The 19,258-nt window shown below is 40.7% G+C and overlaps 1 protein-coding gene across 1 annotated transcript in view; it reads left to right on the top strand.

Annotated features, from left to right (window-relative positions):
* CNNM2 (cyclin and CBS domain divalent metal cation transport mediator 2) overlaps positions 1-18,579 on the top strand; it is a 117,696-nt gene extending 99,117 nt beyond the window's left edge. The window contains exons 4-9 of the mRNA XM_018553397.1: positions 223-360; positions 1,887-2,056; positions 6,315-6,408; positions 9,439-9,501; positions 16,457-16,641; positions 18,120-18,579. Of these exons, the coding sequence (XP_018408899.1) occupies positions 223-360; positions 1,887-2,056; positions 6,315-6,408; positions 9,439-9,501; positions 16,457-16,641; positions 18,120-18,326 (857 nt within the window). The 3' untranslated portion in view covers positions 18,327-18,579. The remainder of the gene's footprint in view (positions 1-222; positions 361-1,886; positions 2,057-6,314; positions 6,409-9,438; positions 9,502-16,456; positions 16,642-18,119) is intronic.
* Positions 18,580-19,258: the final 679 nt, after the last annotated feature.

The raw sequence follows: 19,258 nt of genomic DNA on the forward strand, positions 1-19,258 counted from the left end.
CCCCGCCCCCCCCCATATTCCTCCTGGCACAGGTTTCTTTTACAGAGTATTCTATGGGTTACTGCACTAAACTCTTTTCTTTCCTCTACTGAATAAGCCCTATCATTTAACAGGATGTCGAATGTAACTTGTGATTATATAATAAAGGCTGTAGATGTGCAGATTACACTTACGATTTTCCTGTTTGTTTTTTTCCCTTCCCCTCTCCTTTAACCCTAATAGCTGATAACAGGACGAAAAAGAGAATAACACACCGAGAGAGGAAGCAAGATTTCTCCGCTTTTAAGCAAACCGATAACGAAATGAAGGTTAAAATATCACCACAGCTTCTCTTGGCTATGCACCGTTTCTTAGCAACAGGCAAGTTTAGCTTATCACAGTTTGAGATCACCAACAATCTCGGCGCTGGTTCCTGACTGGAAGGAGGGTAGTGAAGGATGGAGTTGTTCCCAATGTCCCCTCTGTTCCTGTGGGCATCTGTGACATTCTTTTCTAAAACAAATGCAACACGAGAGCCAAGGTCAACACCTGCTCTGTAGTAAACTTTTATCGCTGCATTACAATGTGGATGCATCAAAAAAGCACGTGAGATGGCTTTTTATGAATGAAAAAGGGAATATATTTAAGTGGAAACCCTTTCATTTTCTTTTACTTTCCAAGAAGCATTTTCATGTGAAGTTCATATGTGATTGTATGACTTGAAAGGAAAGTTAGCCAATGTGAAAATATAATCTATATATTTGTAATACTTTATACAATATATAAATAAGTATGTATCAGTAAAATTAGTAAAAGGATGAGTTCACCAATACCTGTTTGTTATTGGTGCATGCTAAGCACCTAAGTGTTCCATTTCCTTGTCATGTCATTAGGATTCTAGCGGTGAGTTCTACTCACTGTATACTGGATTTCCCAGCTCTTTCCATGTATTGCAGCTTATATGAGGGGTCCCAGTTTGTCTTGGATAATGAATGACCCAGGAAATACGAACTACTTCCTTGATTGATGAATGACCAGGGTGCTGGGAAGAGCTAGCTATTCTGGGGAGGTGATCTTCAGTCCTGGCTGATGTGTTTTTAAAGATGCAAGTTCTTAATCTGTCATCTTTATTCTTTCTTAACCGCTTAGTAAGTCAATGATGACAAACAAGCATGCAGCTCAGGTGTACTGCCACATATCTGCCTACATGTTCCTCCTGGGTCACTGACTTAGTAAGTAGTGAAGGTCAATCGACCAGTATGACGGACATAAAGCGTGCACCTTAAAAATCAAATTAGCATTGGAATCTCTCATATTGCTGCCCTGACAATTTGTCTTTAAAGCAGTTTTAAATGTAACTTTGGTATCCAGTTATTTCTTGCAGAGCCCACCTATAGGTTAGTTTTGGAATCATCTGCCGCTGCTGCAATTCCACCAGTGAAATGGTAGAATGTAGAAGATATCTTATGGGAAGAATTATTTCAATCGTTCAGTCGTGTAAAAAAAAAATCTCTGTTAACATAGTTCATCTACACATGATTGGATAATTGAAGTGAACCTTGACATATTTTATTGTGTGAACATTCTGAATTCCTTAAGTAAATCGGCTTCAGTGTTTGTCAGTACAGTTCTGTTGGTACCATACATAATAGAGCTGCTTTAGAAAACCGGAGCACTGACCGTAGAAGCCAAAGTCCAGCCATCATTGTCCTAATTCAGATGGGAAAGTGAACTCAGAGAATCATTGTGGCTATTGGCCCTTTGTTTCATTTTTACAAATCATCTCAGCTGTCTTATACTGCTCTGGTGCGATAAATGGGTTCCTGCAATCACAAATCTGCCGCAGGTAATGTTCATAAGCTCTCAATAATATGTGTGTAATTAGATGTGCTGTGTTTTCTTGGCAGAAGTGGATGCCTTTAGCCCATGTCAGATGTCTGAGAAGATTCTTCTGAGGCTGCTTAAACATCCCAATGTCATCCAGGAACTTAAATTTGATGATAGGAACAAGAAGTCTCCTGAATACTACCTCTACCAGCGCAATAAGCCGGTGGATTACTTTGTGCTTGTTTTACAGGTCAGGCTGGATGCGCGGCACCTCACGTGTTTTAACATTTTTGACATACATTGGATGCTTCACAGAATTGAATGTCTGTATGTATGTAAACTGTATTTATAGAGATACTCACAGGCCTTGCAGCAGAGAGAAGTCAAACCATCAGCATTTTATTGTCAACATTTTGACGGAGGTCAGTCCATCTTTATCAAGGCAAAAAGATATAGATTGACTAAGCTCAGTTGAAGCTAGACAATAAAATGCTGATGGTTTGACTTATCTCCACTCCAAGACCTGTGAGTGTCTCTATATCTTTTTTGTATATATATTTATATGTATATGTGTTTTTTTTCTTCGATAAGCACCCGGGCATTTACCTTTACATGCATACACACACGATCTATAACCCCATCTCCTGTTCACCAGTTTTCCTTCCTTGGACCACATTTGGAAGATTCTAAACACTGCAGACCAAAACCTCCCACAAGAGGTGCAGTTTTGGAGTTGCTCTGTCCCAGTGGTCTAGCCATCACAATTTGGCCCTTCTCAAAGTCACTCCAACCCTTATACTTGATAATTCTTTCTGCTTCCAACACATTAGCTTCAGAGACAAACAGGGTTATTCACAGAAGGGTGAAGAGTTTGGAGAAAGCAGGAGAAGTGAACAATCTTGGACAACATAGCTGAACCGGAAAGTGAGCTTAATTGGACAATTTTTCCTAATCAGCGATTTTGTCCTAGATTGTTCACTTCTCCTGCCTTCTCCAAACTCTTCACCCTTTAGTGAATGACCCTGAAAATGTTTACTTGCTGCCTAATATATCTCACCCACTTCCAGGTGCCCCTGTAACGAGATAATCAATGTTATTCATTGAATCTCGAAGTGGTCATGTTATGGCTGATCGGAGTGTGTGTATATGTATGTTTATATAGTATATGTATAATATATATATATATATTGAACTCGATATACTTTTTATTGATTTGTATATAAAACATTTACAATCTTATTAACTATTAAACAAGTGCAGATATGTGTTTTAAAGGTGAACTTTGTACACAGGGCTGCATTAGGTTAGTTGATTAATTTTGAAGTAATATTACATTGTGAATGCTGGCTTGCTGATATTTGCACTAGAGTAGGGAGCATAGCACAGAGGTATGACTACTATGTACAATTTAAAATATATTACCTTTTGACTTTGTCTTAAGTAGGTAAATAGTGCATACAATTCTGGCACACATTAGTTATCAAGTATTTATCAAAGACCCCTAATTTTGACAAGTTTGTTTGGAATTCTGCAGTGAGAGTAGATGTAATTGCTGCTATTTCAACATGTTTAATTGTAACATTTGCTGAGGATTTCAAGATATTTTCTTTAAATCTAAATCTAACCTTTGGACAAGAGTTTATCACTTGTTAGATATAGACTCCACCAATGTGTATATGGCCTTGTACTGCCCATTCTTAGTCTTCAGTTAACCAAATAGAGCAGACCTACACAAAGCAGAATGCATTTCTCCTCATATTGACATGGCAGGGTTCAGTGGTTCAGTAATAGTGCTGAAAGCAGTTTTTGGTGTTCAGTACCAGTTTGAAATTTTAGGCTACCAAGTATTGGAAATTTGTATGATTGCAGCATCTGACATTTTAAAATAATGTTTTAAAGCTGAACTCCAGTTAAAGGCTAAATACACATTTGGAATATATACATGCAAACTGTCTTACTAGTATTAATTCAGTTCAGTTAGTCTTGTGATCGAGGCACCTCTGCCAGACAGTTTAGGCGCGCCATGGCCCTCTCTGCAGACAAGTGATACAGCATCTTCCAGAACCGGCCTCAGCCTGTCTTTACACAACAAAGGAACAACACGCTCATTGATGAGGTTATAGCAATTCTCTCCCCTGCCATAAGCATTTCCCCTGTAAGCAGTATAGCTGTGATTAATTGAGAATTCCCTGTCTAGAGTGCTGTGGTGCAGGGGATTATATGAGGCAGACATATTAAAGTGGACCTGTGTTTTATCCATGCAGGGTCAAGCAACAGGTTCACTTAAACCCAGACCCTGTGTGATGCCTACAACTTGCTTTACAACTTGCCTCTCCCCAACACTGTTTTCCAGCAGCATCAAAGTCAATCTAGTCAGAGCTTGGACAGGCCTTCTTCATAAACCCATATGCAGAGGTGTATCTACAGAAAATAGCCCCTATGGCAAGCACTGACATTTGTGCACATTTTCAAAAATGGACACCTATATTTTAGATGCATTTACTATAATATCCACTCAAAAATGCAAGTCAAACTCGCCTCAGAGTCCCTCCTTACCTCAGTCTCCAACCCCCCTCTTGCAGTGGAATCCCTAGAGTTATCCCTTACATCAGAGTCCCAAGGGCTTCCGCTTACATCAAAGTCCCTCCTCATATAAGAGTTCTCCTTTACATTAGAGTTCCCAGAGTTCTGCCTTACATCAGATTCCCCAGAATTTGCCTTTACATCAGATTTCCCCCCTGACATCAGGGTTTCCTCTCACATCAGACTTCCCAGAGCTCCCCCCTTACATTAGCGCTTTCCCTCACATCAGATTCCCCATAATTCCCTTTTACATCAGCGCCTCCCGACATCAGGGTTCCCCCGTGCATCAAAGTCCTTCTTTACATCAAAGTTCCCCGTTACATCAGAGTCCCCCCTTATATTAGCATCTCCAGAGACCCCCTTTACAGGAGTCCTGGGAAGTCGGATGTAATGGGACTCTGATGTAAGAGGAGACTCTGCTATAAGAGGGAATTCTGGGGACTGCGATGTAAAGGAGAATTGTGGGGACTGTGATGTAAGGGGGAAATCTGGGCATGCTGATATAAGGAGGAACTTGGGGGACTGTGATGTAAGGGGGGGGCCTCGGAGTTTGCAGGATCCACCTTACATCAGGGGCCCTTCCCTCTTTATATCAGTGACCCCCATTACTTTACAAACCCTGATGTAAGGGGAAACTCTGGGGACTCGGACCCCCTTGCATCAAAATCCCCAGAGTTCCCCCTCACATCAGAGTCCCCACTTATGTCAGCGTCCCCAGAGAACGCCTTTACATCTAAAGTCCAGGGGTACTCTGATCTCTGGGACTTGTGGTCCTCTGGTCCCAAACAAATAAGGGGGAACTCCAGATTATGAAATAAGGGGGAACCTCAGACTATGAAATAAGGGGGAACCCTCGGGACTCTGATGTAAGAGGGGATGCTGAGGACTCGGCGCTCAGTCCCCCATCACATTAGACTCCACAGAGGTTCCCCTCATTTCATAGTCTGGAGTTCCCCCTTATTTCATAATGTGGAGTTCCTCCTTATTTGTTTGGGACCAGAGGACCACAAGTCCCAGTATGCCTGTAAGGTCACCAGGGACTACAAGTCAAGCATGTATGTGTGGTCACTCGGGGTCTGCATGTCCTAGTATACTTCTGGTCTCTGGAGGAACACATGTCCCAGCATGCCAGTGAGGTCACCAAGGAGGAATACTAGACTAGTGTAGAAGGAATTCGGGAATAACCTTTTCTTTTATCTTTATTACAACCTGCTGTGTACATTTTTACTTTCATTTGCAGTCCAAGTATTTCATATACATTTTGATTATTAATAAGTTAGCTTGTGCAGCTCTTCCTTGTGTCGGCTGACTGGCTGTGCTCTCTGTGCACCTCTGCCTCCGTCTTTTCTCCTCCACGCCTGCAGGAATTGTGACAGGCAGCGGGGTTGCTCTGTAGAGGATGCAGTGCACAGGGCACATGCTGGGGATCTGCTGCTACAGGACATCGGGCTGGCCGCCCTCCCTTAAATATAGTGAAAGGCTGGGGGGAGAGCGCACACTCCTCACTCCATACAAGTGATAGGGAAGCTCTAAAGCTACCCGAACCCTTGTATGTGACCGGCATCGCCGGCTGTAAAAACAAAATGGCTGCAGCAGTCTTGATCTTGGTACAACCACTTCAGGACAGTGCTGTTTATAAGCGTACCGTGGTCCTGAAGCAGTTAGACAAAAAACACAGACCTAGAATAAAAAAATGACTTTCAATGCGTTTTCACACTTCCATAATTGAGGCCATTGGTGTGTTAGATGGTGGGTACCTGAGAAAAATGTCTTAACAACCCATCGTTTTTAAACCTTCACTGGAAACTAGTACCTGGAGAATAAAACGTTGAATCTGATTGCTTGCTTTCAGTATATTCTGTGCTTTTGTGGGTGTTTCTACTTAAATTGCCCTGATGAAGAGACTTATTCCTGTTCTTCCGCAGGGGAAAGTAGAAGTGGAAGCGGGGAAGGAAGGGATGAAATTTGAAGCCGGTGCCTTTTCCTACTATGGCGTGATGTCACTCACTGCATCTCCAGGTAGCACTGTGTTTTTACAACTGTTTCTGCTGCTGATATAAATTTACAAATTGTCATATAAAGTCATTGCGCAGCTGTAAGCCTCTGTGTGGGTACATGTTCTATGTTGTGCATGTGTAACAAAGATGGCATCAGTCGTCAGTATGCAAGTCCATTTATTCAAGAATGAGATGCATGCTATCTATGGGGGAAGTTTAAAATGGAACCACAAGCATTAAAGAATTATTGCTGCAGAATTCACTAATCATACAGAAAGTGCAAGCCTACTTGGTTTTCTACCCTAAGGCCCAAACACTGTAACTTTGTGTATCCCCAATGGTGTCAGAGACCAGCACCATCTTGGCAACTCTCTTTTCTTATTAGTCAAGTGACCAGGAGCCCAAGAACACAATTTTTATGGGCCATAATTTGGAGGAGGGGCTGCTTATGTCATCCTTTCATTGTCAATTCCCTTCACCTGCAGATTGCTATTACTGAGAATGCCGGGTGCTGGCCATGTGCAGCGCATGGTTTTGTGTTGTGTGTGTGAAAATTACATTGTAGTGTTATTGGAAAAGCATTACAACGCACAGGCAGTGAAAACTAGTGACTTTTGATATTAAAGTATTAGAGAATACGCATTTTCTTAGTTACGCTTTATTTTTTGTATTCCATTCTACGAAGTTTTTTCACATACGTGTAATTCGAAAGAGAACAAAAACTGGTCTGTAATATGGAAAAAAAAGACCTTGTACCATTTTCAGCAAAGGTTGTAGTGACATCTTGTGGTACAAAAGTGTTTTGACACCGTGGTTCCCTTCCCTCACTGTCCATAGATTTGTCAAGCTTTGTGTCTTCAGTGGCGTGGGCTCATTTTTATTAAATTGTTTGATATATATTAATATAAATGGGTCCAATCTATGAAAACAGGAAAGAAAGCAGGGAAACGTGTTCCACATGAAGAGACCCTTAAGAGATTAGATGGCAGCAATCTGCCTAATGGGCTTTCAATGCCTGTTTATTTTTAATACTGGTTCTTGTTCATTCTTAACGGAGTTGCTTAATCTCACTGTTCCACCTAAGGGGTTAATATTCTAATCCTTAATTCTGAATTGTATTTTTTAATTCTGTTTTTGTTAGCGATCCTCTTCTCTCACCAGATCGGAGGCAGGAAAAACTTGTGTGTGACCATAATCTATGGGGGATTGAAATTGTGTTACTCAATTTAGCTGTATGGGGAAATTCTAGATGAGGTATTCTGTGGCACATGGGCACCACCGGTGTATGCCATTCCTATAAACTGTTGCTTAATCCCGCCTTAGTTTTCATAATAAAATCCTAAATAGAATTTTATGAAGTGTGTCGTGTTCTAATTTAGCTTTTATTTTCTTCATTCCTCCAAAAATATTCCACTTTTTACTCTATTGACCTCTGTGTGTAATCCTGGAAGTTTCTAACTTCTGTCACAAGTTTTATCATTTTACTTTTTCCCAGCGTAATATCCAAATTTCTTGTTTCTTTGCACATACTGTATGTAGAAATTCAGCTGTATTTTAATAGACAAGGCCAACTTTTATGCATACTGTATTATCAATCACTCTTTTTTTTTTATCCTGATGTGTTTTATGTTTTCGTTGCTTGTGTCGGTGAAATCAATTTTCCATCGTGCTCCATGTATCTGTAAAAAATAAATCAAGGCAATTGTACTTGCTGTATTTTTTTGCCTTGTTTTTGTTTTGCCAAGTCCAGTTGCCTTGACTTATTTTTCCCCGATATACCATGACCTGGGTGATTGAGAACCTTCACAGACATCTTATCTTGCTCCATGGTTGATGGTGAAGATTTTAAATTCGTTTTTTCCCTTCATAAGCATTTTAAAATATGTCAAGTCTTCTGTGCCTCAATTAAACATCTATTAGCTTATTTTTGAGTGCAAAGCACAGTAGCTTAACATGCATAGTTTTACTGATGTGAGAGCTGAGTGGTTACTATAAGTTGCTGCACAATGCACGGTTTTATTTAAACTTGCTAGTGTCATTTTTTAATGACGCCAAATGCAATCTACACCTATTGTAACATTTACTGAGGGGACTTTATCAAAACCTGGAGCAGACGAAATCTGGAGCAGTTGCTCAGGGGAACCAATCAACTTCTCTCTTCGGTTTGGTCAGTAAAGATTTGGAAATGAAAGAGAGAAGCGAATTGGATGCCATGCAAAGCTGCTCCGGTTTTGATAAATTCCCCTCACTGTGTTTTCCCCAAATTGTCTATCATAGCCCCATTGCTATAAACACCATTATGCATTGTCGCATTGCATTTTACTTTGCTATGCCAAACCATTTTCACCTGTTCAGCTGTGAATTTCATCTGTGAAATGCCCTGTTAGATTTAAACCACTTCTGCATACGTATGTGCAAACTAAACAAAGCCATGTTTATAATGAGATGATGTATATGCATGAAGAGATTGTGTTTGCACTGTAATTTAAGAAGTCACTTTACGCCTCTGCAAGGAGACTACTACAACAGATATTTAACAGTTTGTGTTGCTTTGTTGAATTTTCTTTAAACAGACATGTATCCTCTAGACTGAAATGGGAACACTAAACAATGTTTTAGGATGGGTTTCTGATCTGATCTGATTAATGTATTATTATATCGCTCTTCTCCTTGCCTGTTTTTGTCTAAATACCCATCTATAATGTTATGCCAGAGCCTTCTGATTCAGGCCATATGCTATCTTTGAACCAACAAAAGTCTGAGAAATATTTGGCAGCCAGATAGAGGGAAGAAGGTGGGTTGCGTGGTGTGGGGTATATGGAGGGCTATTTATGAAAACATGGGAATGGAGATGAGTTTTACAATCTTATCAGCCTTAGCCTACATCAATCAACGCTAACACATTAATTAAAGTTCTCTAAGAGCGTGCTACCCTTCTACTTTGGCTTCTCTGTCATGTTTGGCTGTTCTTCCAGTTGAGAGGACACTGTTGTACAGTGTTTCCGGTTGTTCTCCTTTCACGGTTTCTCATCTCTTCTTTCCTTGGTTACAGTTCCTCTCTCCCTGTCTCGTACCTTTGTTGTCAGCAGAACAGAATCGCTAGCTGGTTCTCCAGGTAAATCATGCATGTTTCTATTCAATCATTCATTTACCAGTCTGTGATTTCTCTTTTCCAATTTCAAGCCTTATTACTGGACTTTACCAAAATCTTTGTATTTAAAAATGGGTTTCAGAATGGGCCTTACAGGAGAATCCTGGTGGCCTGTTGTCTTTTGTTAAATCTGATTTATAACCGACTGTTAAACATGTTAAAGTGTATGTCAAGCCAAAATGTAAAAAAAAAAACATTTGCTTCTCAACCAGGAAGTCTTGTACTGTTGGTTTATACTGCCCTCCACAGTTGGATTGGACACTGGCAAACAAAAACTAGTCCACGTGAGCATGGGAGCTACCGCAGAGGAGAGTTTCTGAGCTGGCAGCCTTATGATGTTTTTCTGGTCTTACACAAGAATATGGTGGTCTTGAGGGACAGCAATCCTTCCTACCTAAAGTAGTTTTGATCTTTCACCTCAGCCAGGACTGTATTCTTCTTTCTCTATGTCCAGCTGCAGTTCATAATTGCCTGGATGTAGTTCAGGCACTTTGGCATCAGGCTACTGTTTGCACTCTCCGATTTGCACGGCTGCTTACCAGGTGGATGTTCAGGCCTCATCTGCTGCCACCTGGGGCACTAGGTCCTTCAGGTGGCTCTTTGAGTTGCAAGCAGTCTCCAGTTTTGTTGTGGGTCTGTTAGTGTTTTGTATGCTGTTGCTCACCCCTTATTTGTACTGCTTTTGTGTGCCCCAACAGTACAAGACTTTCTGTCTCAATGGATGAGAAAGAAGATAGGATTATTGTTCTCGCCTTTTTAAGAGCTTCAAATCCTTTCGGAGACCAAAATTTTATATTTCTGCTACTATAACCTGAGGAACCCTGCCTAGTGTTCTTACATCATTATAACGAAAATCAGGTTATCAGAGATTACAGTCTAATTGATTTTCCATGATTTTTAGTCTGTAGAATATAATCTAAAAAGTAGACAACATATTTGCCCTACAACATTGCTACATTATGCTAAACTGGCAGTGGTGGCAGCTAAGCAGAAAGATAGTTGGGACTGTGAACCCATGAACACCTTGAAGAAAGTGGTTACTGGGCACACCCCTTAGATGCTCAAATTAATTAAGATCTGGAGAATTTAGAAGCCAGGTCAACACCTCGAACTCCTGTTCCTTAAACCATTCTTGAAATATTTTTGCAGGGTGCATTCTCCTGCTGAAAAAGGCCACTGCCATCAGGGAATACTGTTTCCATGAAGGGGTGTACTTGGTCAGCAACAATGTTTAGGTATGTGGTACGTCTCAACGTAATATCCACATAAATGGCGGGACCTGGAATGGTAGGTCCTGACCACCGCAGAACTGCAGTTTTGGAGTTGCTCTGACTTAGTCATCTAGCCATCACAATTTGGACCTTGTCAAAGTTGCTCAAATCCATATGCTTGCCAATTTTTTTTTCTGCTTCCAACACATCAACATCAGGGACAAAATGTTCACTTGCTGCCTAATATATCCCACTCACTTCCACGTTCCATTGTAACAAGATAATAATATTTTTTGTTAGTTTAATCCACCGTTCTGGGTTCATATTTTTTTGCTATTGTCACTCTAAAATGGGTGATGAGCAGCTGGGCCCTTCATGCGCACATGACTCTTAGCCCTTCAATGCATCACAAGCAGTCATTCGGTAGGTATGATATACACTGAGTCTCCAGATTATAATGACCACCCCATCAGTACTTCGTTGGGCCACGAGATGACTCCACGAGATGTTGAAAGGTGAAGCGAGGAATCTGACACTGCACTGTTGCCCTTCTGTTGTCTTGTACCAGTCTTGCCACTCTCTGTTCTGCCCTAACATTGACTAGTCGCTGACGGCCACAATTCGCACGTTCAGACCCAGATTTTCGGCTGACAGTCCAGTCTTTAAACATTTTAACAACAGCTGCTCTTGAACATTTAACGAATTCTGCTGTTTTGCTGATACTCGCTCCATGCCTCCGAGCGCCAACAATCATCCCACGTTCAAAGGCTGGTAAATCGCGGTGTTTTCCCATATCTTCAGAAAAAAAATCACTTCTACTGTCATGGTAAACAACCTGCTTCCCTATTTATAATGGTCTGGCCCTCTAGAAACTTCAGCGCCAAATTATAGCTAAATTGCCTACAAACATCAGGTGGTCATAATAATCTGGCCACTCAGTGTATATTGTATAATTTCATCCAATATTGTCTACATGCAATCCCTGTCACTGCTCATTCTTAATCACTGACAACAATTTCACCCATTTCTTATTGTCCACATCGTGATCTTCATCACTGAGGTGTATGACTGCTTCTCATGAAGGCCAATAAACCCGTAACATTTACAGTGATAAATCAGCAAGTACTATACATTAAACAGATTGTATGGATGGCGCAGACTAGTTTTCAGTGAGTAAGAGATGTTTCGTAGCTTAGCACAACCTTCTGCGATTATTCCTCAAAACCGAGGAGGTCATTTGGTCACCCTACTTTGAGGAAATTCACTCAGGCCCACCAGATGCTCAGTACCGGTCTGTCTAAAAACTCCTTTTGTGTTATATGCCTTTTATAAAGGCAAACCAATCATATTTATTTATAGCCCACCTTCACAAGAATAACTAGCTCTTTGTAGTTTGTGGTTGGGCTTCCCCGGTTTCTTTGCTGTGACCTAATTTTCTGGATTATCTGGTTGATCTAACATTCATGACACAAATACGTGTGATACATTTTGCATTTGAAATCGCTTTGAACCACAGAAAGCTGTAGGAAAGGCTCACAAAGTGTTATAATGGTGATCGCGCGCTGGTATGTGTTTTTTGGAAACACGCTCTGTCAACTTTGCTTGTATGTTCACTTTGGGTATCTTTAGGCTCCATTCACACTTGTGCGCATGTGAACGTGTACAAAAGCACGTGTCGCATTTACGGTACCATTTATTCTATGTGCTTTTTTTTGGCTTAATACCCTACAGGGAGAATTGAGCCTGTTAGTTTAAAGAGCGAAATGTCGGAGGGGGAAGAAATGAGTACATGTGTATTTCAAGAACTCAAGTTAAACGCCTATTTTGTGCTTTTTATGATATTTATATTTTAGCCTCATAAGGGAGAAAATTATTTAGAAAACCTAATGCTACAACTCCTACTTTATAAAGGCCAAGAATCTGATATGCAGAGGAATCTATCATGTGACCTATTGAACACCAAATTGCAACATGAATCACAAAAACTTTGGTTCCTGCCCTCCCTCATCAAGTCAATCTGTTTTAAAACAGGAAGCCTAGCTTTTAATAAAATTAATGCTTCCCCATTCACATTTTGTGAGGAATACCTATGCTTTGGAAAGTGCACACCATACATAGTATAGCAATTCACCATAACAGGGAGCGTTTGCCAGCCATGTGCTTAAACTTCAGTAAGCCCACGTGGCACAATTACTTCACGTGGCACATAATTTTACAGAGTAAAGTAGAAGTCAGGCGTAGTCAGACTTCAGCTCCAGCTGTGGTCAAGCTATAAAACCCTTTGTGTATCTTCCTCTGGAGTCATGGCTCTGGCTGTCAGTCTTGTAATGCCTTATGGGATTTGTAGTTTCACCACAGCTGAAGGGCCAAAGTTTGGTTACCGCTAGTATAAGTGGTCTAGTATTTACTGCCTTTGTACTACAACAGAACATATTGAGGCCGAGCAGTTTACATGAGCTTCCATAGTTTCCTTGATAGTCCCAGACAAAACCACTCTTATGGGACCTGACAGATTTTCCAAATTACCAGTGAGAGTCTGTACTGAGCAATTACAAGCACATTATCTAATATTACCTGCAAAGATCTTATTGGTTACCCTATTGATTCCTTTGTTATGCCATTTTGGTTCCTTTATTGGGAGCCTTCAGCTGTGCACTCCAGGTTCAGTGTCATTAATCCAGCTCAAGGCATTTTGTCAATTTTCCAAGTCTTTATTTTTTCTGACATGCAGTAATCTCTATTTAATTAAAGAAAAATCCTGGGTAAGTTTATTTCAGTTTGTATGATTCATAAAAGTGTGAACAAAAATACACTGTCAGTCCTTTTTTTTAATTTTTTTTTTACAGTTTTTAAACTAAAAACATATGTTCCACATCCCACCCCTTCTGGATGTGTTTTTCTAATTGAGAAATGTATATACTCCGATCCAGGCTCTTTATAACACAGGTTTTATTGCATTCTCTGAAAAGCTATAATGATAGGTAGAAGAAAAAGTGTATAGTCAAACAAAATAGAGGGCAATTGTCATCACCAAGGCCTAGCAGTCCTAGCAGTACACTAGCAGTCCTGGTAATTTGCCAGCCACAGGATCACTGGCAAGGGCAAAGAAACCACTCGCCTGTTTCCATTACGTCACTCCCTGCTGGCCAGAACACTGCAGAATCTCCTTCACCAGGCATTCATGCCGTAGACAAAGCTTAGTGGCCGCTTTGCCCTCTCTACTGATCTTGTCACTGGCAAGTCGCCCCCAGTGATAGGCATGATAATGGTCATAGGCCTAAGAAATTATTTAGGGATGCCTAAAGTTGAACTTCCAGACAAACTGTTTAATATACAGATGAAATGCATAAGGTGGCTATTTTACCTGCCAACGGATTTGCATTTCTGTCCAACCAGTCCTGAGATGTACTCTGCTCTGTCTCTCTACCTCTCTCTCGACACCTGTTAGTCAGGCTGTTCAGTCTCATTCAGGTCCTATATGACTAGATGTACTTTAAATGGGTCATTACATAGGCTGCAACACCCCATAGTTTTTGATAAATTAAATCTTTATGGTAAGCCAAAACTTTTCTTTCTTTTTCTCCCCCGAGCTGAACCTCCACCAGCATGTTTATTGCTTTCTGTGTCCCTGTTTTAGATTTCCCCTTACTTCCTGTTTGGTAAAACTGTTATCACTGTGACTGTAAGTGAGGGGAAATCGCTCTAATGGAGCCCCAGTTAGCAGTAAAGACTCGACAGGTGTTTCAATCCTTCCCCACTCTATGGAAAACTAACATACCAAAGTTATGGCTGGACATACTGTACATGTTTAAGCCCAATGCCACTAAATGTTTCTCTATTTGTACTTTTAGAATAAGGAAGATTTTAAACTTTTGGATGGTTTTTATTACTTCCTGTGACTACATTGGGGACATTTCCCCTCACCTTGTCTCTGGGTGCCACCTGGACAACAAAATAGACATAGGAAGTTATATGCAACAAAGCAAAACCTTATAGAAGTTCAAACCTTTTTCTGCTGTACTAGAAAAAATGTTCATTACTTCCTTTGTCCCTAATGTAGAGTTTTCCCATCAAGTCCTGTCCCTCTGACACCCTGTTACAGGGACAGGAAATGAGGGTATATCACCTCATTGGAGCTATGAACAGCAATAAAAACAGTCTAACCCTTTTCCCTTTTTCTAAAATATAAAAAGAGACGTTTTGAGTAGAGTTGGCCTTTAAAGGAGATTTCACAATCCGATTATAAGGTGTGTGGTCAGCTTTAGATGACCATTACAAATATCAATATACACATTGGTCTTTGGCCCGTAGGTGATCAATGTTCCTAGTGGCCTCTTGGCTGATGGGACATACATTATCAGTCTCCACTAATGTGGGGAAGGAGATTTCCTATTCTCTGGTGGTGAAAAGTACTCCATTATAATAATAATAATAATAATTTCAGGTGCACAAAAACAACTTTAGAAATGTATTAATAGATTCCCTTTATCCTAGATATTTATGCACCAGTCCAGTGTGTTGTGGAATGATCGGTATTTGCACAGCGTGCTCAATTGTGACAGGCTGTATACGTTTAGTTACGTTTGCAGAATTTATACCCTGAAGCCTAATGAGTTGTGTCCCTTCAGACGAGTATTGTCTGTTATCTTTACGTAACAAGAAAACAAGCAAAATCACTAGATTCCCCTACCCACGCTTTACAGCTGCACTGTTGGCTTTTGGACTCAAGCAGTCATGGCTGCCGAATAGCCAAACAGTCACTGAATCTGATGAGGTGCAATCACTATTCGGCCAGCAATTTTCCTTTGATTTTCAAACTGACTTTTATTGAGCTTGGGTAATGCTAAGAGGGCCACCCACAGCTCGAGTTTCAGCCGATTCAGCAGAATTTGTTACCTTAAGATGCTGGATAGACTTGCGTTAACAGAGAACAGGACAGAACAACCACTGTGCAGGACAACTAAGCAAGCATGGTCAGCATGTGAACTGAGCAGATCTAGCTGCATACCCACATACTGTATATGAATCATCACAATGTATGACCTAAGCATTTAATAGCCGTTAATAAGTGGACTCATTATTTCACCTAGAAGCAAGCAATGTCAGCATTATTCATAAAAATAGGGATGCGTGTAAGTAAAATGCATACTTTAGTACACAAAATAAAATATAGGCATGTTTTAAAAAATCTGCGTGACCTAAAGTTGAGGGATCGGAGAAAAGGAAACAAACTTTTGCCAAGCACATGTTGCATTTACCCTTAGATCGGCACCAACGTTGCAGTGTGATCAGGCAGAAATCATTTCTGGACATCTATACATGTTAACTGCCCAAGATATCTGTTTGAGTATGTCCACCATAAGGCAAGAACACCAGTTCTGTCACCCATGAAGTGGTGAAGAGGGCAAAGAACCATGTACTTTTAGGGGTCATTGAAGACAAGTTGTGCACCAGGTATCTAGATTTTATGGTCTTATTTTCCAAGTCAGTCCAGCTACAACTATTGTAGGTCCAGAGGTAAATGCTGGCGCGCGGAATTGTTCACTGAACTCTACAAGATTTCCCCAAAAGTCCTCCTGGTTTGACCTTCCAAAACTAGTGAGGAGCACTTGTAGTACAATGTTTAAAGGTTTGCTATGAATTACATGCACAGATGTTGTGTTCTGCCTGTAACAAAATTATAACAATTTGTTTTTCTGTCCTATTAGCGGAGAATAAATCACCACCTCGCCCCTGTGGATTAAATCATTCGGACTCTCTAAATAGAGGTGACCGAATTGATGCAGTCACACCAACGCTGGGGAGCAGTAACAACCAGCTAAATGCGTCATTCTTACAAGTGTACATCCCAGATTACTCTGTGAGAGCCGTAACAGACCTGCAGTTTGTCAAGGTATTTTTTTTTCTTATTTTCTTCACAGTTTGTATATCTCTGTGTAAGATGGTAGTACTACATAATCAGAGTGAGGACATACAAGGCTATAACAATTATTACTGAAAAGTGCACAAATAAAAGGAACAAAAAGTATAGTAGCTCTGCCAGGTAGTACTTATGTTGGAGAAAAAAAAGTCTGGAAAACCCCTTTTTTAAGTTAGTAAATGAGTTCCCGGGAGTAAAGAAACTACACGAGATTTCCAAGTATGAGGATTATGTTACTCATTCGGTGTAACAGTGCTGGTCATTGGTGATTGGCTCAATGCTGTCACACGAGTCCTCTTACCCCAGATTGGGGCCACTTGAAGCTTACACAAGGCTGATGTCTTTTCCTCCATGTGGCAAAATAGAGTGGTGAGGTTGCAAAGGAAAGAGGCATAGGCAACGCACAGTTTAAACTTAAAGCAAGCCTGCCATTGTGTAAATCACTTTCTATTGCCAAGCAGTACCCTTTGTTTTCCTGCATGATGCCACAACGTGTCACTACAACAAGCCTTGTGAGAAATCCAAGCCTCCAGGTGTGAGGTGCTCCAGTTTACCACCCAACTGGCTAGGAAAATTTTCCATTCATAGGGGGGTGCTGGAGGCAGTGGTTACTTCAGGAGTAAATCAGGTAGGATTAAAGAATGTTGAAAGTTTGCCTTTTAGAGAACCCCAAGATTTTTGACATCCAGACAGTTCATAGAGGCATGGGGTAAGCGGAGAAGTATAGGAAGTGCCGGGTTACAGATTTGTCTCAGTACCAGCGTTCTCTAAGATTCTGTAGATTCACAATACAACTTTGCATACATAGAAATAAGTGGGTAACTGCTCACTTACACTGCTTTCCTATATTAAAGCTGGTGGAAATGTAAAACTGGATGTGGTGACAACTTGTCAGATTGTAGCTCCCATTCTGCTACAGCACTGTACTGGTACACACTTCTTGATGCCGAAGTGGTTTGCCACCTTCCTCCCAACCTTTTTTTTTTTTTAAACTTCCTATTTTACTGCTGTAGTGCGAGTAGTTTTAGCACATGCATGAGTGTTTACACCTCCTACAGAGCATAGTCTTTTGTTTTAGATGGAGACTTGTGTTGAAAATAATATAAAAGTACAAATCAATGACTGGCACCATGGCTCTTCGTACATAACCGCACATGTAATTAGAGACAGATGAGTGGTCATGGCCACAAACTGTCTGTGTCCAGGACCCCTCATCTCTCCTTAATTGCCTGCAACCACTTGGATGTGCGGTTACGTGTAAGAGCCACCACGCCAATCATCGCAATCATCTGTGCACACATCATCGCAAAAACCCTGATTCTTGGCGGTGGACGGCCTTAATCGGCTATGTGTATGAGCCCTAAGGGTGAATGCATTATTGTTTACCTATTGCTCTTCTTAGTGATGTCTTTTTTTTTTTTCTTTCTTGTTTTTGGTTATCTCCACAATAGATCACAAGGCAGCAGTACCAAAATGCCCTCATGGCTTCTCGAATGGACAAAACTCCACAATCCTCAGACAGTGAAAACACTAAAATTGAAATGACTCTAACTGAGCTACATGACGGTTTAGCCGACGAAACGGCCATTCTGCTCAATGAACAGAACTGTGTTTCACACAAGTCCAATCACAGTATGCACAATGAAGGGCCGATCTGAGCCAACGTCACACAGCTTGCTAAAATTCAGGACTATCTTCACTCCATTCTCCAGCTTCACTCCTGGATTGTCTGTGCGACTGAAAAGGTGTCTGGTGTGTGCACCTGCCACGTACCATCCAGCATTCTGAGACCAAAGATTCTGAGCCCAGCGGTGACAGGACCCGAAGAGTTTAACACTAGAGCGTGACCGATGTTTAGAAGAGAAAAAAAAACCGTAATAAGTAAGAGATCAAGATTTCATGTATGAGACCAAAAAAAAGGCAAACCTGTTAAGATGACGTTTTGGAACACAACCGTTTTCTTCATGCCCCTATTCATTAGGATACATCAAGACAGCTCTCAGATTAAATTTATTGTGCATTTTTTTGTTAAATGTTTTTTTTTTAGTATTTAATATTTGAGATTGCACACTCAAGCTGCAGTTGACTTGGTTATGTTTTATGGAAGCCCAAAATGGTTTTCAGAGATCTCATTGCCAGTGACCTTTTCCCACAGAGGTATGACTGTTTATATATTTTGGATTTTTGGTAATAAGTGACCCTTACTCATGTTGTTACATCACAGTCCTTCCCAAATAAGTGTCTGCAGCCAAATATTTATTTCCTAGAAATGATTGTTAGGGGAGAACATTTGACACTTGGTTCAGATTCCCAGATTATATATATTTTTGTCAATCTTTAACATTTTGTCTTTAGCTTTAAAATGTACTTAATTGATCAGTCACTTAAAAATGACCATGGAACACGAGGTGTCAAATTGTATTAACATTTATGGGGATGGGTGAGATGAGAGAATATTCTTTTCCTCCATGTTTAAAGGTCCACTCTGAACACTGAAACATTTTCAAACTTAGACACTCTTGTAGAGGGGAGTTGCAGGATACTGTCAAGCAGATGGCAGGATTAGGACATGAGTGTCACTTACCTTCAG

The sequence above is a fragment of the Nanorana parkeri genome, unplaced genomic scaffold (assembly GCF_000935625.1).
Source record: "Nanorana parkeri isolate BGI_ZX_2015 unplaced genomic scaffold, ASM93562v1 scaffold119, whole genome shotgun sequence".
Classification (NCBI taxonomy): domain Eukaryota; kingdom Metazoa; phylum Chordata; class Amphibia; order Anura; family Dicroglossidae; genus Nanorana; species Nanorana parkeri.